Here is a 26,632-nt window from a genome sequence, read left to right as displayed (position 1 = left end):
TGTTCCCGGCTCTGATGCTTTCTAAATTCTAACTCTGTGCTGTAAAATGTTTTCTTGATACCTTGCTCTTAAGAAATTTGCATCCATAGGCAGCAAGAGAGTACAGCTTTGACAGTGCCTCCTTTTCCTGTGGTTTCGGCTGTGATTTGGAACTCAGCATGTCTCTCTATAGTGCTTCCAGGATTTGGGGGCTGTTTTGAAAGTTGCTAGGCAACTCGAACTTTGTTCCTGGTCTTTTTCATGGTTCTGGAGCTTCTGTCCTTTTTCTCAACTCCAGTGATTATTAAAGCATGAGAGGCACCTGGGAACTGGTGAGAACTATAGATTCCTACACCCCACCCCGGACCTACTGAATGAGCAGCTCTGGGGGTGGGGCCCAGCAAACTTGTTTTTCACAGGCAATTCTGATGGACCCGTCGCTCCATCCAGTCTCATCAGTATCTCTTCTACTGCCATGATTTTTAGAACTGAACCCCCCTGCTCACCCTCTCTTTCCTTCTGGTTCCATTCCCTGACTTCTGCCTGTCCACTGGAATCTCTGCTTAGAAGTCCTGTTGGTGTCTTAACACTCAGCATTTCTTAGACCCGATCCTCCTGTGCTTCTTCTGTGGAATCATGGCGCCACCACTTTCACCCAAGATGGATCCAAGCACTTCTTCAAATTTTTTTTTTTTTTTTAATTTTTTTTTCAACGTTTTTTATTCATTTTTGGGACAGAGAGAGACAGAGCATGAACGGGGGAGGGGCAGAGAGAGAGGGAGACACAGAATCGGAAGCAGGCTCCAGGCTCTGAGCCATCAGCCCAGAGCCCGACGCGGGGCTCGAACTCACGGACCGCGAGATCGTGACCTGGCTGAAGTCGGACGCTTAACCGACTGCGCCACCCAGGCGCCCCGCACTTCTTCAAATTTTGACCTCTCTCTCAAAATTCACATAGAACTAAGTAAACACTATGCAGTTTTCCTTCTCATTCTCTTGCCACTGATACAGCTCAGACCAGTGTCAACCGGGCTTTTTCTAGTAACTTCTCTAGTAATACCTTTATCCCTAGGCTTTCTTCTGTTCAATTATTTCTCCATGGTGCCACCAGACTGATTCCGACTTACATTTCTGATCATGTTACATGCTTTTTATTGATTTGCTAGGATTTCCCCTTTGTCTAAGATTACATCTGAACACCTTGGAAGGATGCCTGGCCCCTCATGATGAGTCCTTGCCTCTCTTTCCAGCCTCTCTACTATATTCTGTCTCCTTCCCCATGTACCCTACCCAGGTCACTCTCTTTCTCAAACATGCCGTGTACTTTTATACTTTCCCACTGTTTGCTCTGTTGAGAATTCATTTCTCCAGCTCCTTTCTCAGCTCCTATTTTGTCTCCCCTACACACACCTCCCTGCAACCTACCCATCCTACCCAGTCCTGAGTGACCACTATTCTACTCTCTGTCTCTGTAGATTTCCCTAGTCTAGACTTTCATGTGAAGAGAATCATAATTTGTGGCCTTTTGTGACTTGTTTCTTTTACTTAGCATGTTTCAAGGTTCATCCATGTTGTAGCATTTATCAGTCCTTCAGTCCATTTCATGGCTAAATATTATATGTATATAAAACATTAAAAAATTTTTTTAATTCCATTATATGTATGTAGAACATTAAAAAAAATTTTTTTTATGTTTATCTTTGAGTAAGAGAGACAGCATGAGCAGGGGAGGGGCAGAGAGAGAGAGAGAGACAGAAAGAGAGAGAGAGAGACACAGAATCTGAAGCAGGCTCCAGGCTCTAAGCTGTCCGTACAGAGCCTGACGCGGGGCTCAAACTCACAGACCAAGAGATCATGACCTGAGCCGAAGTCAGATGCTCAACTGACTGAGCCACCCAGGTGCCCCCCAACTTTAAAAAAAAATTTTTTTTTGTATATAGAATATTTTGTTTTCCATCTGTTGATGGACATTTGGGTTGTTTCCACATTATGAAATAGTGCTGCTGTGACTGTTCACGTACAAGTATTTGTTTGAATACCTGGTTATAGTTCTTTTGGGGGACACACACACATACATCCCCCTAAGAGTGGAAACACTGGGTCGTGGTAATTCCATGCTTAACTTTCTGGGGAATTGTTGGACTGTTTTCTGCAACAGCTGAACCAATATATGAGGGTTACAATTTCTCCACATTCTTGGCAACATTTATTATTTTCCATCTTTTTGATTATAGCCATCCTAGTGGGTGTGAAGTGGTGTGTCGTGATACATGAAGTTGATTATCTTTTCATGTGCTTGTTGGCCATTTGTTTATTGTCTTTAGAGAAATGTCTATTCAAGTTCTTGCCCCATTTTTAAATTGTGCTGTTGTTGGTGTTGTTGTTGTATTGTAAGAGATACATGCTAGATTCTAGACCCTTGTCAGATATGTGACTTGCAAATATTTTCTCCCATTCTATAAATTGTCTTTTCACTCTCTTGATAGTGTCTTTTGATGAACAGAAGTTCTTAGTTTTGATGAGATCTAATTTTTTTCTTCTTTTATTGCTTATGCTTTGGGTGTCATCTCTAAGATTTCATCCTTAAATCCAGGACCATGAAGTTTACTCCTGTGTTTACTTCTAGGAGTTTTTATAGTTTTAGCTTTTACATTTAGGTCTTTGCTCCGTTTGAATTAATTTTTGTGTATGGTTTGAGGTGGGAGTCCAGCTGCATTCTTTTGTAGGTAAACAGCACCAACATTTGTTGGAGAGACCATTCTTTTTTTCTTTTTTTAAGTAGGCTCCATGCCCCACGTGGAGCCAAATGTGGGGCTTGAATTCATGTGACCCTGAGATCAAGACCTGAGTTGAGATCAAGTCTCAACTTGATCTCAAGTTGAGATCAAGCTTTGTTCCAGTCAAAGCTTCTGCTAATCTCTGACACCAGCTTAACGGGCTGAGCCACCAGGTGCCTCAAGAGACCATTCTTTCCGCTTTGAATGATCTTGGTGCCATTCTTGAAAGTCCTTATTTTAGTTCTTTTCCTTCACACCTACTTCCACGGGTGCCTCTAGTTTCTGAACCTTTTGGTAATTCTGTATGTTGGGTTGATCAGCTTTCTCCACTGCCAGTGGATTCGGTTTTCTCTGGTATACCCACCCATATTTACATTATTAGTTTCTAGGTAGTCTGTTATTCAAGTTTTAATTTTTTTGACCTAGGAGCTTTATTTTCCAGGTGCTTTTTCATGTGTGTGCTTTTGTTCAATTTGTTTTCTACTTTTAATTGCATTACAGTAAAAAAATACTCAGTCATCACCTTTTCCTGAAACCCTTTCCTTACCTCCTCCACATCAGGCTGCTGACTTACTCCTCTTCCTTGTTCCAGTGAAAGCTTCTGCTAATCTCTGACACCAGCATGTTGCGTGGAAATGATCTTTTTTTCTCCTCTGCCTGCACCATGCTGTGAAATTCTCTGCACTTGGGGCTATGCTTTGTTTTATCTTTCTGTACCCAGCAGTTTAGTATAGTTCCTAATGCAGAGCAAGAGCCCAGTTAATGTTCAACTGAAAATTTCCTCAAATCCCCTTTCACACCCCGGTTGTTAATGGTTAATACTAAATTTCGTTTTTAAGTGAATTTGATGAGGTCCAAGGTGATTGTGTTCTAACCAGAGAGTGGCTCTGTTGGAACACTGTACTTTACTAAGTATGTGTTAGCCTTTGCTCTAATCTTTATAAATAAGTTATTTGAGGCCTATGAGGCTACTTGCTGCCTTCCCCGTTTTACAAATGAGGGAAGACTTGGGGAGTTGAATAACTGCCCCAGTCATGCAGCTGGTAGTAACTGGGCCTGCTCTTTGAACACAGAGCTTGATTTCTGTGCAGTTGAGTGGTACCCCCTCATCTCATTAGGGACCCTTATCACTTGAGAACAGGTCTCCCCAGCCTTCTTTCTGCCAAGGAGCTGGGCAGTGAGGCCGTTTATTGTCTCAAATTCAGACTTCTCTTATTTTTATTTTATCATACCAAAGTTTGAAATGGCTATGGAGTGAAACCTGTTTTTCCTCTTGTGATTTCTTTTTGGTATTTAAGGTTAAAAAGTTTTCTTCCCTTTAATAGCTTAATGAAGATTCCATTTTTCCTTATTTCTAGCTTCTGTATACTTTTTTTTTTTTTAACTCTAATTCATCTGGAATTTATTTTGGTATTAACCATATACTTGTTATTTTAAATTGCTGTAATGCTGATGTCCCTTAATAGGTTTGGCAAGTCTTGTATTGCTGGATGTTTAGGTTATTGCCAGAATTCTGCTATGAATTCTTTTTTATAAGCCACTTTTTATTCTCCTTTTGCTGTTGTTCTCATTTATGCGTGTGGTGGTGGTGGTGAAGGGCTTTCTTCTATTTGCAAGTTGGGGTATAATTTCCTTAGGCTATACTTCCAAAAGATTAAAGAAGTGAACAATTATTTTAATTTAATTTTATTATTATTTTTGTTGAGGTGTAGTTGACATATAACATGTTAGTTTCAGGGGTACAGCATAATGATTCGGTGTTTGTATATACTGCAAAATGATCATCACAGGAAATCTAGTTAACATCCATCACCATAGAGTTACAAAAATTTTTTTATTATGATGAGGGCTTCTAAGGTCTACTCTCAGCAACTTTGAAATATACAATACAGTATTATTAACTATACTCCCCATAATGTACATTACATCCCATTACTTATTTATTTTATAACTTGAGGTTTGTACCTTTTGACCCTTTTCACCGATTTTGCCTGACCACTCCCACTCTCCTCTACGACCACCAGTCTCTTCTGTGTATCTCTGCCTTCGTTTTGTTGTTGTTGTCTTAAATTCCACATATAAGTGAGATCATGCAGTATTTGTCTTTCTCTGACTTCTTTCACTTAGCATAATGCCTTCAAGGTCCATCCATGTTGCTGCAAATGGCAAGATGTCCTTCTTTTTTTTTTTTCTTGTTTATTTATTTTGAGAGAGAGTGTACGTGCACGAGTTGGGGAAGGGGGCAGAGAGGGAGGGACAGAGAATCCCAGGCAGGCTCTGTGCTATCAGTACAGAGCCCAACATGGGGCTTGATGCCACAAACTGTGAGATCATGACCTGAGCTAAAAAGAGTTGGAACCTTGACTGACTGAGCTACCCCAAGGTTTTATTCTTTTTAATGGTTGAGTAGTATTCCATTGAAATGAATGGTTATTTGATCAAGCACTTTCAAATTTCTACTAAGTGCAGGGCGTTGTACTAGGTACTGAATTGCTGAGTAGCTAAGATTGACAGATAGCGCTGCTTTTAGGCATTTCTAAAGACCTGATTCCTAGCAACCTGTATTATGCCTATCGATCATATATTTTTGTTCACTTAAATGTAGGTCCATCCAGGGTGGTTGATTGCATTAAAGTTGACATGTCCTATAATGGCTGTGAGTCTAGTTAAGTGCGGTTTATACTTTGTTTTTTATAAGTCTGTCTTGTTAATCAGGGAGAAGAAACTGCTATTAAAATATTGAAGATCATTCCACGTTTACTAGTCTTAATTTTTTATTTTTTAAAAATTTATTTGGTTCCTGGTTGCATGCTCTCCCCTTAAATTTGCCCTGGTGGATCATCTCTGCAAACTTGCTCTCAAAATCTCATGATTGTGAGATTGAGTCCCTCCCATATCAGGCTCTATGATGACAGTGCGGAGCCTGCTTGGGATTCTGTCTCTGCCTGTTTCCTGTGCTTGTGCGCATGCATGCACGCTCTCCCTCAAAATAAATAAATAATAAAAAATACAACTGTATCCAGTATTCACTGAAGTGAAGAATTTTAAATTTCACTTTTTAAGATATATAAAGCTAGTTTAAAGGAAATGATAGATGCTTAAGAAATTATTTTAATGGCTGGTTATCTCATAATCATTTGTTCTTTTTTCGTTTGTAGTTTAAATTACATAATGACAGCTTCTTAATTTCTCTGCTGGGTAAATTTCTTTGTAATGAACGAATGAAAGAATTTTGAAAAGATAGAATAAGTTGTTTTTAATTTTTTTTCCAGGAATCCACTTAAACAACAATCTAAACCACTTGAAATTTGGCTTGGATCATCATCGACTGTCTTCTTGTACACAGGCAGCAGCAAAGCAAGGGAAAACAGACTTGCCCCCGACAAGACCAGGAGGCGACAAGATTGTTCTTTTAGTGTGTAACCGAGCTTGCACTGGGCAGCAAGGGAAAAGGTAAAAACTGACCTACCAGTAAGTGCTGAAACTTTAAAAGTCTAATGTTTTCAAACAATTAAAAATGCTTTAAAAAGTAGGGATGACAGGCACCAAGGTAGCTCAGTTGGTCAAGCATCCCAGTCTTGATTTCAGCTCAGGTCCTGATCTCACGGTTCCTGGGTTTGAGCCCCACATCAAACCCTGCACTGATAGCACAGAGCCTACTTGGGATTCTCTTCCTCCGTCCCTCTCTCTGCCCCTCCCCCACTCACACTTGCTGTCTCTCACAATAAACAATTTAAAAAAAAACAAACAAAACAAAACTATGAGGGGCACCTGCGTGGCTCAGTTGGTTAAGCATACAACTTTGGCTCAGGTCATGATCTCACAGTTTGTGAGCCCTGCATCAGGCTCTGCACGACAGCATGAAGCTTACTTGGGATTCCCTCTCTCTGCCCCTCTCCTGCTTGCACACGCTCGCTCTCTCTCTCTCTGTCTCTGTCTCTCTCTCTCTCTCTCTCTCTCTGTCTCTCTCAAAAATAAACATTTAAAAACTTTTAAAAAATAAAAAATCTTTAATTTTTGAATCTGATTTTTATAAAGAATGTAAGTTGACCTGATTTGAGGGTTTGGGGAGGGGGGGAGAATTATAAAATAAGGATGGTAGAGTCTGAATTGGAAAGGCTCTTCGAGCTCATCTAATTGTTAATGTCTCATTTCATGTGTTTATTTTCGGCCCAGGCGCCTCGTGGATCCTATAGACCTATATCCAGCTACTTTCTTAACAGCTTTTTTTTTTTTTAATTCTTTAATTCTTAGCATATCAACTTGGACGGTACATGTACCTCAGTGTTAGGTTCCAAACTGTACAGATTCTCTTACCCTGTAAATCTGGTCCTCCAGCATTTCCTGTCTCAGCGAATGGCACCACTATTCATTCAGCTGCTTAAGTCAGAAATTTGGGAGTCACAAATCTCTCTCAAATCTGTTCCTGCTAAGAATTTATGGGAGGTTTAGACTATCTTTTTTTTTTTTTTACTTTATTTTTTATTTTTTAAAATTTACATCCAAATTAGTATATAGTGAAGCGTTGATTTCAGTAGATTCCTTAATGCCCCTTACCCATTTAGCCCATCCCCCCTCCCACAATCCCTCCAGCAACCCTCAGTTTGTTCTCCATATTTATGAGTCTCTTTTGTCCCCCTCCCTATTTTTATATTACTTTTGTTTCCCTCCCCTTATGTTTATCTGTTTTGTCTCTTAAAGTCCTTATATGACTATCTTTTAAAGCAGCTTTGTCACAGTAGTAATGTAACCTGAGTAACAACAAGATATGGATAAGTTTCAGGGACAAAGGACTTTGTTTCTGCTGTTTGTCAGGGTAGCATTGCATTAGCCTTTTAAAATGTTGCTTTGCAGTAATTTCCTTATTTAATGATGGTTCAATAACATAAGTGTGAAATATGTTGATTTGTATATATATGATATTGGTTGACAAATGCTGTGGTGTTTACAGTGTGTCGGGCACTGTTCCGACCCTGGGGATAGAGCAGTGAACGAGATAGACTGTGTTCTTGTGGAGCTTCTGTCCCAGTGAGGACAGACCGACTGCGAACAAGTAAACACACTTAACTTCAGACAGTCATCAGCACCTCGAAGATATGAAAGCAGGCTGGAGTGAGAGAGTGTGCTCGTGGGGAGGTGGCAAGACTCGCTGGAGAGGGGGACAGGGAGGTCCACCCCGGGATGCAGCACGGAGCGGAGTCCTCCGAGTGAGGAGACCGTGTGAGCCTCCGGGGAGAAGGATCCGTGATGAGGGAACATGAGTACAAAGACCCTGAGACCGAGAGGAGCGTGGCATGTTTACGGGGCAGAAAGAAAGGCAGCTCAGCCTGTTGATATAAAATAAAGAACTTGTGGAGTCCCTTGCGTAATACTATCCCCTTACAAGTGAGGACATGATCATGTGAAAACCAGGAGTGGCTGATTTACATGTGCTTGTAATTTATCTCCCATCATGGTGCTGGTTGTGGAGTACTGCTGTGTGTAGGCTGAGGTCATAGGAACAGCTTTCCTTTTTTGTTTGTTTATTTATTTTGAGAGAGACAGGGGAGGGGAGAAGAGAGAGAAGGGGGAGAGAGAGAGAGAGAGAGAGAGAGAGAGCAAGAATTCCAAGCAGGCTCTGCACAGTGAGCCCTGAGCCCAGTGTGAGGCTCAAACCCATGAACAGTGAGATCATGACCTGAGCTGAAATCAAGAGTCAGACACTCAACCGGCTGAGCCATCCAGGTGCTCCAGGAGCAGCTTTCTTGATGTGAGTGCCTCGGCTTCAGCCTGAGTCAAGGTTTATCTCTTTGTTCATTTGTTCATTAAACACTTATGGATTCTTAGGGGTTGGCTGTTTGGGTGACTATGATAAATAAATCACAGTTCCTGCCTTGGTTTACTGGTGGGAGTTAGGGAGATAGACCTTATCTTTCGCACGGTGTAGTGAGTGCAGTGGCCCAGATAGCACAGGGAGCCGATCAACAGGGTGCTTCCTGGGGAAGAATCCCTCCCCTGGGTCTTGATGTGGGGGACTAGGGAGTGGCTTAGGGAAGAGGTGGGAGGGTTGTTCAAGCTGAAGGAGCTGGCTGCACAGAGACCTGGCTGGGTGAGTAGCATACATGTAGGGCACAATGAGTAGGTATGAGTGGCCAGGTGTGAGTGAGAGTGAGGCTGGGCCAGTGGTCCTGCCCTGGCTGCGTGTTAGAACCATCTGGGGCTTCCTCAGCAAAGCTCAGTGCTTGAGCTACATACCAGAGTGATTACAGTGCAGTCTCAGGGGACTGCTGGGCATCATTGTTGTTTCCAAGCTCCCTTGGTGATCTGAGTACCGCCAGAGCCTTACATGGTACATGTACATGGTACTGTCTCTGATCCTCTGACTCCTGAGAGCCCAGCATGGGCAGGGGCTACCTGGCTTCGCCCCTAGGCTGGGAGCTGACTTTCAGTGTCACTTGCTTGTCAGACTACCAGGGTACAGCCACCTGCCCGCTAGACCTTCCAGCCATCTATTCCTCCAGCACCTGACCCCTTTTTGTGGACCCATGCCGTTTGTCGGAGCGTGTCCACTCCCGCTCTCTTTCCTTACCATATTCGTTGATCCTGGCCTCTTGTGACCTAATATCCCTTAGAAGCCATTTTGGCACATGAGGTATTAAATTTCATTTAGAAATCTAAGCTTCTTTTCGGACTTTTTCATCCACTTCTGGGAGTAACTGTTGCATTTCCTGTTTGTTTTATTTTGAGAACCGTCCTAAACCCAATTAGATAGTTGTTCCATTTTAAGAGATCATGAATAAAGAATTACAGTATTAAAAGAATTGCCATACTTTTAAGGCGATTGCAATATTTATGTGTGTTAGATTTGGACTGCCTTTTGTGCTGCACTTGGAGAAGACAATAGCATGGGACCTTCTGCAGAAGGAAATCTTGGAGAAGATGAAGTATTTCCTGAGGCCCACGGTTTGCATTCAGGTGGGTCGGCATCTGGATGCTCCAGCACAGCATGCGTGTGTACCCAACGATGAAACAGTCCCTGCAGAGAAGTTTGAGTTTTGGACCTCTGCACTTAGGGAAGACCAGACATGGCGCTGGGATGCCAAGGAGCTGTGTGCAAAGCTGTTTAGTAAAATCAGCTGTGTTCAGATTTTCAAGACTAAGGACTTAGCCCCTCATTTTCTGGCCACTGCAAGAATGTCCTTGAACTGCTGGGTATTTCTTTATAATATATATTTATCTAATAAAGATTAGCACACGATCAGCTTGGAGACATTTTGTAGAACAGCTATCTGTGTACTTTCAAAATTACGACTACTGTATTAAGGTATCCATGGGAGACTTACATGAAGTTAACGTTCAGCCTAAAGCAGCGTGTTACTTGTCCTGCATTAACATATTTGATATGTAAACTGCATTTAGGTAAATCATATTTAAAGTGTGTAAGAGTGGCTCAACAACCTAAAGAATATCAGAGAGAAGCATTTTGCCAAACCATTTGCTGTCTCTCTAATCTGTTTTGGAAATGCTACTGTGACACACATGCCTTTGAAGAGAAATTCAGTCAAATCCTCCTTTACTGTTTGATGCAGGTGTGTCCATTCAGTTTGCGTGTCGTCAGTGTTGTGGGGATAACATACTTGCTGCCCCAGGAGGAGAAACCCCTGTGCCACCCAACGGTAGAAAGGTAAAAATAAGTCAATAAATCGTCTTCTACAATTTTATTTATGCTCACGTATAATTTCTAGTGACGGCTGGTACAGTTTCCACCTATGTATGTAGGCTCTTTAGGCTCGTTTAGAAATTAAGTATACTTTTTACTTTTCATTCATATTTGAGTATGATATGTTTTATGATCTTTTTCGAAATCAGAAAAACCTGGAGTCCTCCTGTCAGGAAAGCAAATTAATGTATGTCCCAGGATTACAGATATAATTACACTTTCATACTCAGCCGAGATGGAAGTTTTCCAAAGTAGAATTCTCATCATGCCGCTTTCCTCCTGGAAATTTTTTTTCTTAATGTTTATTTATTTTGAGAAAGAGAGAGAGAGACAGAGACAGAGCACGAGTGGGGTAGGGGCAGAGAGAGAGGGAGACACAGAATCTGAAGCAGGCTCCAGGCTCTGAGCTGTCAGCACAGAGCCCCCGATGTGGGGCTCGAACCCCTGAACCGTGAGATCATGACCTGAGCTGAAGTTGGATGCTTAACCAACTGCGCCACCCAGGTGCCCCTCCTCCTGGAAATCTTAAATGGCAACCTGTGACCTAAAAGATGAAGCCCATCTTCCACAGTGTATGAAGCTCTACAGTTTGAACCCTGCTCACACCCCGTTTGTCAGGCTCTTCCCCTCATCTTAAATCTTCAGCAGTATCCCAGCATGAGGATTGTTGGAACACGTGGCATGACTCGTGTGTGCCTTTGCATGTGTGGTGTCCTCTGTGGATCATTCCATTCCCTTGAACCTTCACACTGTTCCTCCTCTCCCTCAGTAGACCTAGTCGCTTCCCTCTGCTACCTCCCTGCTCTTCTATATGCTTCCAACACCCTACTGCATTAATAAAAGAATACACATATGTGTATATATACGTATATATACACACACATATATATATATACACACACACACATATATATATGCAATATATATAGTTGCATAAATACAAAAACTCACATTATCTTTATTATGATTTTTCAGCAAATATTGTGGTGTTTGCACTTTAAGATTCCAAAAAAAGTATACAACGTAGTTGTGTTTGAAAGCAGTTTATGTTTGGTTTTAGAGACAAGAGTTAAGAGATTAGATACTGATCCAGAATACTGCAAAGCGTAACAAATATTAGATGGGTAATTAATATTGACTACTATTGCTGAAAGAGTTTCTCAGGAGATGGTGACAAGAAAGGCCACCTGAGGGGAGTGCTTTATAAAAGACAGGGATGGAACTTGAGGGGTACCTTGCAGGAAGGGCACAGTTTGGACTGGCATGGGGCACAGTCCAAGGGCCCAGGCAGGGGTTATGGGGGAGAAGAGATGTAGGAGCAAGACTTTGTTCCCAGAGGGACTACTATCTGGTCTCTATTTGGGTTGGTGAGAAATGAGACAAAAAGTTGGAAAGGTCATGAAGAACATCTGAGAGTGATTGTAGACAGCCTACATAATGTGAGACTAATTTCTTCTAGTCTCCTTCTGTACTGGACATTTTAATTTAAGGATTTTTCAGTCCAGTTGTAACCTAGTTATTCTAAATATGAAGTCATAATTGTCTTGCTAGAAACTCTGATGAGGAACAGTGTTGAACATTTTCAGCAATCACATTATGATATCAAATTTCAGATAGGATATAATCATAAGTAAAATAATTTATTAAGAGCATAATATGTGACTTCCTTCTCCATCCTCTAGGGCATTAAAATCTTGTGGACCAGGTGGCACTGCTCATGTGAAGTTAGTGGTAGAATGGGACAAGGAAACAAAAGATTTGTGAGTATTGTTTTATTTAGTGTTTATAGAATCATCGTTTTAATTACCATTTTTAATAGCATCCCTTTGATCCCTCAGATTAGCTGAGACAAATCTCTCTTTTTAGCTAAGTATCCAAGTGGCTTGCTAAGCCTTTAATCAGTTATTTCTTTCCTATACATTTTGTTGTCTGGATCTCAAAAACCTCAGAACATTTGCTGCTGATGAGACTGAGCTGTTTATTCATTACTGTTCAGGGCCAATGATTTTGATTTTTATTATAAGCCCATTAACTCTAGTAAATTATGCCAAATGCATGCCTGTAGATACAAAGGACAAGAATATATATTAATGGTTCATGACCAATCCCATGAAAACCAACTCCCAAGTTATTTTCAAGAAATAACTTTATAGATACAGAGCTTTTCAAGACTATTTTGGAACATAGAAAAGTTGGATGACCAATTGATAACCTGTTTGCTTTTGTTACACATTGGTTCTTTTTGGTTATGAATTTATAGTCACATTGTGAAGCTGCAATTTGGGGGTCAGTTTTGCAAGACATTCTCTGATAAATGCTTCCCTCCCCCCCCCCCCAATTGCAGCTTGTTTGTAAATACTGAAGATGAGTATATTCCTGATGCAGAAAGTGTCCGTCTGCAGAGGGAGCGTCATCATCAGCCCCAGACTTGCACTTTATCCCAGTGTTTCCAGCTCTACACCAAAGAGGAGCGGGTAAGAGCCTGGCAGCACTTCTGGGGTGGTGAGGGTGCTAGGGAGGGCGATGTGGCAGGATGACACCGGAGAGCAAAGTATGCCCCAGAAAAGTCCCCAGGCGTTTTTCACTCACATAATGGGTGTCTTAGTGCTATTCCTTTTAGGACTTTAACAAAAGTAGTTTAGATTACTAGAAAACCTTGATTGATTGAAATGCTCTAGAAGTGAACCTTTGTAGTTCATTTTTTTTCTTTTTTAACAGTAATATATGTATTATTTTTTTGTTTTGATTTAGAGATTTTAAACCTTGTTTTTAAATGTTTGTTTAATTTTGAGAGAGAGAGAGAGAGCGTGCACGTGCACATGTGCGCAAATGGGGGAGGAGCAGAGAGAGAGGGAGACACAGAATCTGAAGCAAGCCCCAGGCTCTGAGCTGTCAGCACAGAGCCTGATGTGGGGCTGGAACTCGTGAACTGCGAGATCATGACCTGAGCTGAAGTCTGACACTTAACTGACTGAGCCACCCAGGCACCCCTTGATTTATGGATTTTAAGTCATTTCCCCTAGTAACAAAAATAGTTATTCTTAACTTTTTGGCACCAAAAACATATGTGCCAGGACCTACTTAAATTCAAACTTAAATTAATTAAAATGAAACAAAATTAAAAATTCTGTTCCTTAGCTACATTAGCCACACTTTGGAGTGCTCAGTGCAGATGTAGATTGAAAGTTTGGGGGGCTCCTGGGTGGCTTAGTCGGTTAAGCGCCCGACTTTGGCTCAGGTCATGATCTCACGGTTTGTGAGTTTGAGCCCCACGTAGGGCTCTGTACTGACAGCTCAGAGCCTGGGGCCTGCTTCGGATTCTGTGCTTCCTTCTCTCTCTGCCCCTCCCCCATTCTCTCTCTCTATCTGTCTCAAAAATAAACTGTAAAAAAAAAAAAAAAAAAGATCAGAAGGCATGTTTTAGACCACAGTACAGTGCTTTGCAGATTGTAGGGACTCAGTAAATATTTGAATAGAAGAGTGGGATACATGAATAAGTCTGTGGATGGGGCCAACGCCTGTGTGGTTTTTAAAACTCTCTAGGGCATTGCGCCTTAAGCAGCCTTGACTAGAGCACTTGGTGTTCAGCTAATCTTGAGCTGATGTTTAGTATCATACTTCTGACTGCTAATTGTTACTGTTCACTCTTATATTTAGTGAATCCTGCGATTTCAGGGTTGGAGGGGACTTTAAAACTCCTTTTTTCTTTTCTTTTTTTTTTTTTTTTTTTGAGAGAGAGACCATGAGCAGGGGAGAGGGCAGAGGGAGAGAGAGAATCTTAAGCAGACTACAGGCTCAGCATGGGGCTTGATCCCACGACCCTGGGATCATGACCTGAGCCAAAATCAAGAGCCAGACACTCAACCGATTGAGCCAGTCAGGCACCCCAAAACTCCTATTTTCTAATGGTTGAGTTCTTCTGCCTAATTTCAAATAGGTGATTATCCAGCTGCTATTTGAATACCTTAGTTACGAGGCATTTCTGTACTCAGGAGACACGCCATTTCCTCCCTGGATATCTCTGGTGGTCCCCGAGGCTTCTCTGAAATATGCCCCAGGTTACTGCAACCAACACATTCATTAAGGATATGTGATGACAAGTCCTGATTTTCTTCCACTTGTCTATCCTTTAAATATTTGAAAATACTTTTAATATTCTCACAGTCTTTTTTCCCCCAAGCTATTCATAGCTAGGTCCTTTAATAATAGTTTTTCTTTTTTTTTTTTAAGTTTATTTTTGAGAGAGAGAGAGAGAGGGAGAGAGAACCAGTGGGGGAGGGCCAGAGAGAGGGAGGGGGACAGAGGATCTGAATCGGGCTCTGTGCTGACAGCAGAGAGCCCACTGTGGAGCTTGAACTCAGGAACCTTGAGATGATGACCTGAACTGAAGTCAGGCACTTAACTGACTGAGCCACCCAGACATCCCTAATAATAGTTTTTCATAAGACCTATTTTTTTTTTTCTTCCCAGTTTGGAGCCTAATTATATAATAGGCAGTTGGCTTTAAAAACAGGTTGATGGCAGACTCTGTGTAGTACCTCGTCCTATTTGGGCTTTTTTTTTTTTAAATTTGGGAGATGTTTGAGAATGGCCCAAAGCTTAAAACTGAGTGGATCTACTAGATGACAACATTGGTATTCCACAGAACATCTCATTGACCTAGAAGGTTAAGTTCAAGCTAGCAAGATACATTTTAGTAGGGACTCATTCATTCAGTAAATGTTTATTGAGTACACACTGTGCACTAGGTGGTATGCTTAGTACTGGGGATATAACAGGGACTAAGCCAGGCAGTGTTTCTGACCTCAGTCTGTTTGGTGGGGATAAATAAGTAAATAAAGCAAGCAACTTGGCATGGTTGAAAAACAGGAATGAGGCCAGTGTGGCTGGGACACAGCAGGTAAGGGAGAGAGTTGAGAGAGTCTGCTCTGGTCATAAAATAATCCCAATATCTATAAGCCACGCCTGGCACATAGACAGGGATTCAGTAAGTCCACACTAGAATGAATGCATAAATGAATGTTACTTGGGAAGTTCAGTCATCGGGTCCAGAAATACGACAGGGACACAGAAGAGGAGACCGTGAGATTCAGCAGCAGGCTGTGAGATGCTAACTTGGGGATTTAGATGTCTGCAAGCTCAGTATTGATCAGCAGTGTCACGTGCCAGCCACTGTCAGCTGCCTTAAGGATGCTTTAAAACAGTGCCCAGAATTCAGATGGTGATAGCACCGTTCTTTTCATTACCTTAAATGCTCACTCTTTAATAAGAGACTGACAAACCAGGGCACCAGAGAGAGTGGATAGGGGCTGGTGCATCTGGAAACCACGACATGCTGAATTTGACAGAGGAGGCCTTGAGTGGGGATCTAATAGTCATTTTTAGGCACTTCAAGGACCGGCTTGTGGATAAGGGATTGGACTTAATGTTATCTGAAAAGCAGAACCTAAAGATTGGAAATTACAGGGAGAGTGAATTTGTCTTAATATGAGGAAGAACTTTGTGACAGACGGTCTGAAAATGGAAGAGCTGCCTACTGAGATAACTGCCCTTCATCTGCTGGTCAGAGTCAGCGAGACCAGTGGTGCTCAGTGTGGTCGGCAGGGCCAGGAGCTCTTTGTAGCAGTTTACAATGTGATAAGTACAGAAATCAGAGACCTTTTCGAGGCTGTCACAGCTCTTAGACATTATCAGGTTGTTCTTATTGTATCTTATAAAAGTATCTGTATTGGAAATTGACAAAACAGACTACAGCCTGCTCCTTTACCACACACACTGGGCTGGATGGCCACATACATAGACTATTAATAAGTCACACAGAGATGCAGACTGACCAGATGACAGTTGTGGGTCTCTGCCAGTGTTAAGTGTCTGAGTCACTTCCATCCACCCAAACTTCTGTTTCTCCCCATGTTTCCTACAAATGTGATTCGGTCTTCCTGCCATGGGGGAAAAAAACAACAACCCAGTCTGCTTCCTTTTCCTGTTACCATGCCTGCCTTTCTCCTCTTCTTTTCTGCCTTATTCCCTATTATTGGTTTCAGCTCTTTCCCTCTCTCCATCCCACTTGCACTTCTGACACTGCCCTCTGAAACTCTCGGTGGCCCCTGGTTTGCTCAGTTCTGTGGCCTTTGCTCCATCACCATCTGACCTCTCCATGGGATCTTGCCATTCTCTCTCCTTGGTACACATCAGAGGGAATGCTTCTGACTTGCCTATTTTTCTGACTATGCATCCTCAGGCTCTGGTGGTTCACTTAAAAAAAGAGGCATTCCCCAAGATTCTGTTCTGTGCTTCTATCTGTTCCATCTCAGTAGGCATGGTCATTCCTTACCTCATCATGTTGATAGTCCCTGATCTGGTGCATCTTCTGAACTCCAGAGGAGACTTAAATCTCTCATCAGACATGCCTCATGGGCATACCTCTAACTGAATAAATCCCCTTCCTGAAACCCTCACCTGCAGAGATGACATATGTGGACTTGAGGCCTCAGATTGACGTTCAGAAAGACCTTGTTGGTAGCAGGATGGGGGAGGATTGTTTGGAGTGGGTTAGTGCTTGGGAGAGAGAGATCAGATAGGAGACTCCAGAAGCCCAGATGAGAGCGAGGGTAAGGACTCTGAATTAAGACCATGTTAGTGGGAATGGAGTGCAGGAGACAGGTGTGAGAGGTGGCAGGCAATTACTTTGGGTAGATGTGGAACGAGAGGAAGAGGGAAGGGTTTGAGGGTTTGGGATACCTGTCCGCCCTGCCGGTTCTGCTTTTGGTGGGTGGCAGTAGTGTTTGTTGAGGTATGACATGGAGGAGGAGGGGGAGGAAGGGGGAGGGAGGGAAGGAGGATGGGACAGGTGGAGGAGGAGGAGGACAGTATATTGATGGAAGCGCAACAGGTTGAGTTTGAGAATCTGTGGAATTTGAGGTTCTTCTGTGATGTGGAACATCCTCTGTGTAATATTTACCTGTTCAGTCATGCATTTTTGAGAGATGATTTATTCAGCAAATCTTTGGGTGCCAGCTCTGGCCAGGTGCCGCTTTTGATGGTGTTTTCCATTGACTCTGCATCCTATGTATGTGGTTTCCGGAGAGACCCGAGTTGTACCGTGCCCTCACCAAGAAGCGGGGGCCGCGGCCTCCTATAAAAGCCTCGCCTGAGGTGGTGCGTAACGGAAGTCGTGTCATGCTCCTTGTTTTCAGCTTGCCCCGGATGACGCCTGGCGGTGCCCGCACTGTAAGCAGCTGCAGCAGGGGAGCATCACGTTAAGCCTCTGGACTCTGCCTGATGTGCTTATTATCCATCTGAAGAGATTTCGACAGGTAAGGATGTCCTCTGTCACAGTGAGAAAAGCTTTGACCAAGTTTCTCATGCCCCTGCTGTGGTCTGCATGGGGGTCCTTCGGTGTCCCTGTTGGACCCAGCATCCCTGTGCGTGTTGTTACAGATGCCTCTGCCCCAGTGTCTGGGGTCATGTTTGTTCTTACCCAAAGCAAAATTTGAGCATCCTGGGGCCTTTTCAATTCAAAACATTTTAGTTCATACTGCAGATGTTTTACTTTGTTCTTGAGGATTTGCTTTAGATTTGAAAATGTTGTGCTTTAAATTTTGGTAAGTGTACTTTAGGATTTAAAAAAACCACAGAGCTCCTTTCTGGGGCAGGTAGAATTCTCTTTGTACCTAAAGTAATAGCAGGTGTTACCCTGCTCCCAGAAGCGGTCACATAGTTGGGAAGATGACTCATAAATATATGCAGAGAAAATCTGATGTGAGTTGTATTGCTCCGAGTCAGTTTTTCCCAAAAGGCTGTGTGTTCCCTGAGGTTAGGGTTGTCCTGGGCAGGCCCCACTGTAAGAGAGGGAAATGAGAGGGAAATGTTCAAGGAGTCTCTCAGGCCTGGCTTTAAGGTGTGTATCTGAAAGATTCGGAGTAGGCCTCTCCCAAGTGAGGTGGGGGCCGTGCTGCACACACACGGTGGCGGAGGGAGCCACGTGTGCAGAGCCCTGAGCGGGGCAGCACGTGCAAGAGACTGACAGCACACCGGTTTGGCTGGAGCTCCAGAGGGTGGGGGAAGGGCAGGGGCTGGTTGTTCCTGGTGGGCAGAGTGGGATTCTGATAAAGGGTTTTAAGCAGAGAAGCAACATGGCCAGATCTGTGTTTTGAAGAGACTATTCTGGCTGCTGTGTGGAGGATGGGAGGCCACGTGAATGAAGCTAGGGAGATCTGAAGGGAGCCGATGGCAACCATGCAGGGGCGGGATGCTGGTGGCTTGTCCGGAGCAGTGGCTGTGGAGAAAAGACTGGAATAGATCAACAGATGTTTAGGATTTGCTGATGAAGTGGGAGTGTCTGGGGTGACGGGCACAGGATCCCTAGGTTTTTAATCATAGTAAAGAGTGTCCCGACTGTATGCAGATAGCTGCTGTATGCAGATAGCCGAGGTTCAGAGCCCGGCCTTCTTCCACACACAAGCTGACCGATTTCCTTTGCCTTCTGTTTCTTTAGAAGAAATGTCCTCACCCTTCCAGCACCCAGATTCAAAACTGCAGTGTTGTTTTCGACTTCTTTCTTATCCCTCCCATGTAACCAGTCATCTCTTCAGCTTGGTTGTGCCTCTGCATTGCCTCCTGTGTGTGTCCCCTTGTCCCCATTCTTGCTGTCAGCCTGCCCGTTCAGACTTGTGATGCTTTCTAGCTGGTTGCAGTCACGTTGTCTTCTACTTGATTTCTTCACTTAAGCTGCTCCTCCCTTTTTGTCCCGTGCTGTGCACTGCTTACACAGCTTTGATGACGTTCCCTCCTCCCTCAAAGCCTCAGTGCTTGACTGCACGGCAAGGTCCAAATTCTCGGGTCTGACTTTCCTGACCATCCGGGGCTCATCCTCCCTTTCTCTTATGAACGTTTTCCTTCTCTTAATAGATCCATGGCTCCTTGGGGTGGGTGTTATCCATGCCCAATTAATTTCTTAGAGCTCCCACAGACACAAGAAACATTCAGAAAATAGCTAGTGAGCGGACAGTTGGATTTCAGAGGATTTCCCCGTGGCTAATGGAAGATACAGATTACCCGAGATTATCAACTAAATGAATTATTCTCAACTAAATGAATATATTAAGTCAATGTTAACTGTTACTGTGCTTGTTGGAGGAGGTGGGGAGGAAAAGGGTATACTACTTATCTGGTGGCTATTCTGTGCCAGCACTAACTTTGTCTTTCATGTACAGTTTTACTCCATTACTTTTCATGCCTCTTTGGCAGAGGTATCATGATGAACTGCCCAATACTGTCAGTTTGTAAGTTAAAAACCTAAACTCATCTATCAGATAAGGAAATGGAGACTCCGAGAGGCTCATCACCCCTTATATGTACGTCATTGCTTGTTCTGGTTTGAGTAGTATTAAAACTTGTTCCTCCAGATAGTTAAAACTGTTAGTGTGTTTCCTTATTTTGTACGTATCTTTGGAAACCATCAGATGGGTAACTCAAACCACTTGAGCTGTTAGGGTCCACATTTCACGCAGAATTGATCTACCATCTACTTGCATGAAAATATCATCAGAACTTGTTTTTCTTCTTGTAACAGGAAGGAGACAGGCGTATGAAACTTCAGAACATGGTCAAGTTCCCCTTGACTGGCCTGGACATGACACCTCATGTGGTTAAGAGAAGTCAGAGCAGCTGGAGTTTGCCATCCCATTGGTCTCCATGGAGACGGCCCTATGGACTCGGGAGGGACCCTGAGGACTACGTCTATGACCTGTATGCTGTGTGCAATCATCATGGCACCATGCAAGGGGGGCACTACACAGGTCTGCAGTGCGAGAGGCCGGGTGTCTGTGCTGACCGTTCCTTCAGACATGTTTTGCTTGTGACAGGGCTACTTTTGCTTTAGAACCTCACTTTCTCTTCTAGTACGCAGTCTGCCATCTTTGAGGGCAGTTTTCATCTGCTGGATCTCTGTCCAAGAGCAAATAAATGCAAATTCTTCCTTCTCTTCCTGAGTCGGACCATCCAGTAGCTGTGTGACCTGACTGGGGAGTGGTGTGTACAGGTAGATCATGTTGTCTGGGTCACCAGGGGCTCACTTTGGTTACATCACCCCCACCGCCATTTAGGGTTTCACTCCACTCCTTGACGTTGTCGCTTCTCCCTTATTTGGAGTGATTAGTTGAACCGGTTTTATAGTGTCTTTAAGGTGATTTGGAAGAATTTTTTCTTTTTGTTTTAAAGCTAAATTTATCTTTTTCATTTTTAAAAGGGACTGTTCGTTATATGAAATTTATACACAAGAGAGAACAGTACCATCATCCATGGGCTCATCACTCAAAAATAACCATTGGTAACATTTTCAAAAAATGTGATCAATATACATATCAAAATTTACCATTTTCACGTGTATGGTTCAGTGGCATTAAGTGCATTTATGTTGTAGTGCTGCCCTCAACACCATCCATCTCTAGAACGTTTTTCTTCTTCCCAAATTGAAACTCTGTTAAACAGCAAGTCCCTGTTGCCTTCCCCCCCCCCCCCCCCCACTCCTGGCCACTACTGTTCTGTCTCTATGAATCTGATTCTTTTGGAAGCTTCTATAAGTGGAACCTTGCAAGTATTTGTCCTTTTGTGTCTGGCTTACTTCACGTAGCGTAATGTCTTTAAGATTCACCCATGTTACAGCACGTGTCAGAGTTTCCTTCATTTTTAAAGCTGAATAATACTATCCCATTGTATGTAGGTAACATTTCTTCCAGTGTTTTTCTGGACGTTTTGGCCATTATTTTACACTGTTGTGGTTGTACTGGTATGTTCTGTTTAGGTGAACATTCATGGGGCACCTCCCGTGTAACTTGCACTGGGTTCACATCAGAGATGAATAGGCCTCAAACTGTGTCTCCTAAGAGTGTAATCGAGCAGGGACATATAGGACCACATGATATGTCAGATCAGTAATGTGTAATAGGTTGTGTGGTGCACAGAAGTGTACACAGCGGGAAGAGCAGGGGGCCAGTGGAGAGGGTGGTTAGAGCAAACTGGAGGCACAGGAGAAGCTGATGGGATAGTGGCCTGCACTTCAGGACTGTACCTGCTGACAGGAAGACAATAAAAAAGTTCCAGAATCCGAAGTGTGGTGAGATGCGAGGGGTGTGTGTATGTCCCTGCATCCCAGTCTTCACACTTACCTGTTGTAACAGGAGTATTCAGTTGTCGATGCTTAATTTGTATACACACTACTTTTTAGGACCGCAGGATATTCTGTTGGTGGAACTCTAATTTTATGTAGCCATTTCCTGTTGTTGAACATATCTACTGTTCCTGCTTTCTAACTTTGACCATAACACTGATGAACATCTTTTAGTTTACATTCTAGTTTTGTATTTCCTTGAGATGGAGTCTCAGAATTGGAATTATCCGTGATGAACACTGGGGAGGCACGCAGGCGTGGGGGCTCTTCCTTGGACATTCGTGTGTGTGGGGAGTCCATGGAGGGCACTGCTGTTAGTCTGGCCATCTGTGGGGGTGGGCGGCCAGGACTCGGAGTTTTACTTCCCTCACACTCAACACATTTGACATGTATACTTGCAGGCACTTCCTTTCTTCATGAACTCAGTGCTTCATGCTACAAGATTCTAGGGTGCCAGTGCTTCATAAAGGTCGGGGGTGGGGGTAGAGGAAGTCTGGCCCTACCAGCTGGTTTTTCAACTGTGTGGAGTTCCCTAGCAGTCAACCCTGAGACCTCCCTGTTGGGCTCCCGAACCCCTTTGCTGGCACATTCTCTCAACCTGCTTTCCCCATGGGATGCAGGAGACAGGGAAGGTGACTGGATACAGCTTGGAGCATGTCTCATAGTGGAACGGTTTGCTTTGCCTCTGCTTGCTCTAGAAGCACGCTCAAGGAGAAGAACGAATGAGATTGAGAAGTATAAGTCCCCAGAAGACAGAGTTAATATTAATTAAACGTTTAGATATATTTTACCTAGTATTTTGGCTTAAACCAAATTTAAAATCTGGTGAGACTATATTTTGGTCTTGCGTATTTTGTATTTATATTTGATGGGACCCATTTGTATAATAAATGTCGTGTGTCTAATTGGATGTTTGCCTTTGGGGTGTTACCAGTCATATCTATGTTCTTTGATACTGAGTCATAGAATTACACGCCCAGGGACTCTTCAGATGGAAAGGGACTTAGAAATGGTTTAATTTCACTGGTTAGCTGGTGTGGTAACACCTTTGCCAGCATCCCTGGTTGGTGTTCGTCCAGCTTCAGCTTTGGTAAAGAATGTGTCTTCCATTTATAATATTGTTTCTCAGGAAAGTAATGCAGTTTCTAGCAAGAAATTGTTGAGAAAAATGGGACAGTGCTGGATTTTAACCTATCATGTTACTCTTTAAAAAAAAAAAAAGTGAGGCATGAGCTGGGGCAGAGGGAGAGAGAATTGTAAGCAGGCTCTGCACTCCATGCAGAACCCAAGGCAGGGCTTGATCCTACGACCCTGGGATCATGACCTGAGCTGAAATCAAGAGTCGGACACTCAACCAACAACACCCCTCATGTTAATCTTTATATAGAGAAGACTTTGGAAAATGCCTGAAAACTCACAGGTACTTTGGAGGCAGCATAGTTTAGTGAAAGGAACGTGGGCTAGAGGCTAGACACCTCTTTGGAGCTCTGTGACCTACAGCAGGTAATCTTACTGGAACTTGGTGACCACGCCTGTGCACTGGAACTGCTCATGCCTGCCTCTCAGGGCCTGTGTTACCTAGGAAAAGCTTAGGCTCTTTCTGCATTATTTCCCCTTTGTGATGCTTAGGCCATACCACTGCTTTTCCAGTATATAACATGTTTAGGGTTTTAGTTTAGAGAACATTTTAAATACCCTAGTGTTGTTGAATTTGAGATACCTTGTTTTTAAGTCCTTGTTTGGATTTTTTTTTTAAGTTTATTTATTTTGAGAGAGAGAGAGGGCTTGAGCAGGGGAGGGGCAGAGAGAGAGAGAGAGAGAGAGAGAGAGAGAGAGAGAGAGAATCCCAAACAGGTTCCATACTGTCCATACAGAGCCTGACGTGGGGCTCGATCCCATGAAGCATGAGATTGTGACCTGAACCGAAATCAAGAGTTGGACACTTAACTGCCTGAGCCACCCAGGCGCCCCTATTTGGGGTTTTATTTTGTACTAGTTCTAGATATAATCAACTGGTACGTGTATAGCTAACTTGTGTATGGATTCTAGATCAAACTTCTATGAGGCAGAACCTGCCTGTTCTTTTTTAAAATTTCCAATTTTTCACGACTCAATACTTATGTAAAAATACAGTAAAAATATCCTGGCAGTGTCCAGTTGCTATGAAAGTTTTTAAATGCTTATCTCAGTTTGAGTGCTTAGCTTGTTGTGGACTGGGACCAGTCTGCAAACCACAGTTTGAATAATACTTATCTAGAAAACATTTGAGAAGCTAGTTCCAGGAAGAAAAGTGAGTTATCTAGTAAATACATTGTTAAACCATTAATGTGTTCCTGGGCTGCCTTAGTTGCCGTGCTGTGACTGGGAACAGACTGTCCTGGAGAGAAGCCTACTGATGCTAGTGCAGGGCTGCTCTGTTACCTTGTCCCGGGGGCATGTCCCACTCCAGAACAGCCGCCATCTCCCCAGCTGGGTCGTTTATACGTTAGGCCTGACCTGCCCACTGACAAGTTGCTGTTTTACCAGCCCCGTGCTGCTTCTGTCTCTATTTCTCTCCCCTTTCTGGTCCCAGGAGTCCATGGCTGTACATGGCTTCCTTCCCCATGATCACAGATTCTTATTCTGCTCTTTTTTGGGACCTGTCTGGTTGTAACCCATCCTCGCCTGTATCCCCTTTCTCTCTTAAGGCTCCATACTTTACAAATGTCATTGTGGCCTGTCGAGGGAGTCACTCCTGGTGCCTCATGGGACCCTGTGTGCCCTGCCCCTCAGGCATTCAGCTAAATATTCTAGCCCTCATTTATTATTACCCCAATAAGTGGGTATTTTTAGGAAGTGTGATAAGGTACTCCTCTGAATCAATTTTATCACACCCTTTGATATATGTTTACAAGATCACGTGGCTTCACAAACACTAAGTTCTTGTCTTTTGCTGGTACTTGAATGTTCTTAATTTCTATTTCAGGGTTAGAATTTGAACTGGAGAAAAACACACATGCATTCCTGAGCTCAAGTGTTCTTAGTTTGCCAGGGCGCTTCCACTGGGCATTACGTTGTTCATACTACCCCTGAGGGAAGCAGGGTGGGATAGGGTTTAAGTGCAAACTCAGGGACTAGATACACCTGAAATGAGCTGGGCCCTGTCCTTCACCAGCTGCTTGACCTTTGGGCAAGCTGGTTAATCTTTTTGAACCTCTGTAAAATGAGAATAACAGAATAAATCTCATGGGATTAATTGAGGTATTTCGCACATAATAAGCACTAAACAAATACTAGCTGCTGCTATTATTAGTATCATTATTTCTAGTCCTATTTTCTATCTCTAATAAACACTGAAATGTGACAACATACTTAAATCAGGGTTTTCCAGCTTCAGCACTCTTGATAGTTTGGTGGGATAATTCTTGCTGTGTGGACTGTCCTGTGCATTGTGGAATGTTTTGCAGCATCCTTGGTCTCCACTCACTCAGTGCCAGTACTACCCTGTCCCCTAGTTGTGACAGTCAAGAATGTCTCCATTTGTTGCCGGACGTCCCTAGCGGTGCAAAATCGTCTCAGGTTGAGACCCACTGCCTCAAGTAAATAAGTACGTTGGGCTTTCTAAGATTAAGTAGAATTTTGTACATTTGGAATAGTTTGGAATGTCTTGAAACATTTTGCCTGAGCTCACAACCCAATTTGGATTTTTTACCACTTTGTGTGTAACTACGTGCGACCTTAAAAAGCTCTTGAATGCATTAGATGAGCCAAAGAGCTGGTGTCTGTGGGCAGAGTGGAGCGGCCGGTGCCCCCTCCCCTGGTACTGATGGCGGGCTCTTTTTGGCAGCCTACTGTAAGAACTCTGTGGACGGCCTCTGGTACTGCTTCGATGACAGTGACGTGCAGCAGCTGTCAGAAGATGAGGTCTGCACACAGACAGCGTACATCCTTTTCTACCAGAGGCGGACAGCTATTCCATCATGGTCAGCCAACAGCTCAGTGGCAGGTAAGGCCAGCCATTCTTCAGCAGCTTCTTCCTAGAGCAGAAGATTGTAATGGTCCAGAGAACTTCTCCACAAGGTCTCATGAGTCTGTTGTGTTGATCAGATAAATTCTCACATTTGAGTTTAACCTGGAAACCAAAATGACTGCAGTCAAGGAAATGGGGGTGGAATGTGCGAACCAGCAGAGTTCCCACGGAAGTGGGTAGCGCCAGTCTCAGAGTGAGCTTGCCATGTTTGCTTGTGGAACGAATGAATGAAAAAGCGGTATGGCTGCCACACTAGAAGCAAGAGGGAATGAGACCTGGCGCTGCCATGTTTCAGTCGCATCATCTGGAAGCACATCACATCCAAGCCACATATTTAAGCATCTGTAATGTGGGTGTACTAATAATATCTGCCTCATGGGGTCATTGCATGCATCAGATTACATAAATGTACGTTAGAGCCTTTTAGACAAGGTAAAAGCACCATTAGAAATCGTTCTTTTTCCCGATGAGGTCGGCCTGTTCGGTTGGAAGGGTTGAAGGCTATAGTAATGATAGGTGGGCTGGATTTAGCTGGATGGGGTTTAGTCTGGATGCAGCCACACGGTCCAGACAAGGTGACGCACGCTCCTTAACGCAGCGTCTAAGAGTCTGTGACCGACAACGGAGACACGGTAACATCGGATCATGTTAGAGAGTATTCACCGTGAATCTCCTTGAAGCTTGCGAGGGATTGGTTTGAAGCCGCTGAGAACAGGAACCGCTGAACCGAGTGAACCCCTGCTGGAGTGAAGCCCCACTCAGTGCACCCACCCCTCAGTAGCTGCTCACCCAGTTGAGAGAGTGAGAACTCCAGTGCTCTAGTGCCTTCCCTCAGTGCTTTCCAGATTCTGAGATATGCTTGGAGATTACACTCTCTTGAGGTCTACTTGAGTCTTGTTCTCAGTTTCAAGAGCAGTTCATGTTGCTCTGGAATTTAAGGGCATCCCTGGAATGGACAGTACAGATGACATACAGCCTAGGTGTGTGCATGTTATGTG

At 43.4% G+C, this 26,632-nt stretch overlaps 1 protein-coding gene across 1 annotated transcript in view; it reads left to right on the top strand.

Annotated features, from left to right (window-relative positions):
- Nucleotides 1-26,632, top strand: part of USP31 (ubiquitin specific peptidase 31) — a 69,223-nt gene that overhangs the window by 31,676 nt on the left and 10,915 nt on the right. The window contains exons 8-15 of the mRNA XM_049639370.1: nt 6,029-6,209; nt 9,599-9,710; nt 10,325-10,419; nt 12,138-12,215; nt 12,800-12,929; nt 17,652-17,771; nt 20,030-20,255; nt 25,452-25,610. Of these exons, the coding sequence (XP_049495327.1) occupies nt 6,029-6,209; nt 9,599-9,710; nt 10,325-10,419; nt 12,138-12,215; nt 12,800-12,929; nt 17,652-17,771; nt 20,030-20,255; nt 25,452-25,610 (1,101 nt within the window). The remainder of the gene's footprint in view (nt 1-6,028; nt 6,210-9,598; nt 9,711-10,324; nt 10,420-12,137; nt 12,216-12,799; nt 12,930-17,651; nt 17,772-20,029; nt 20,256-25,451; nt 25,611-26,632) is intronic.

The sequence above is a fragment of the Panthera uncia genome, chromosome E3, assembly GCF_023721935.1.
Source record: "Panthera uncia isolate 11264 chromosome E3, Puncia_PCG_1.0, whole genome shotgun sequence".
Lineage (NCBI taxonomy): Eukaryota > Metazoa > Chordata > Mammalia > Carnivora > Felidae > Panthera > Panthera uncia.
The sequence above is the reverse complement of the archived record's forward strand: the minus strand, read 5'-3'. Positions and strand labels throughout refer to the sequence as shown.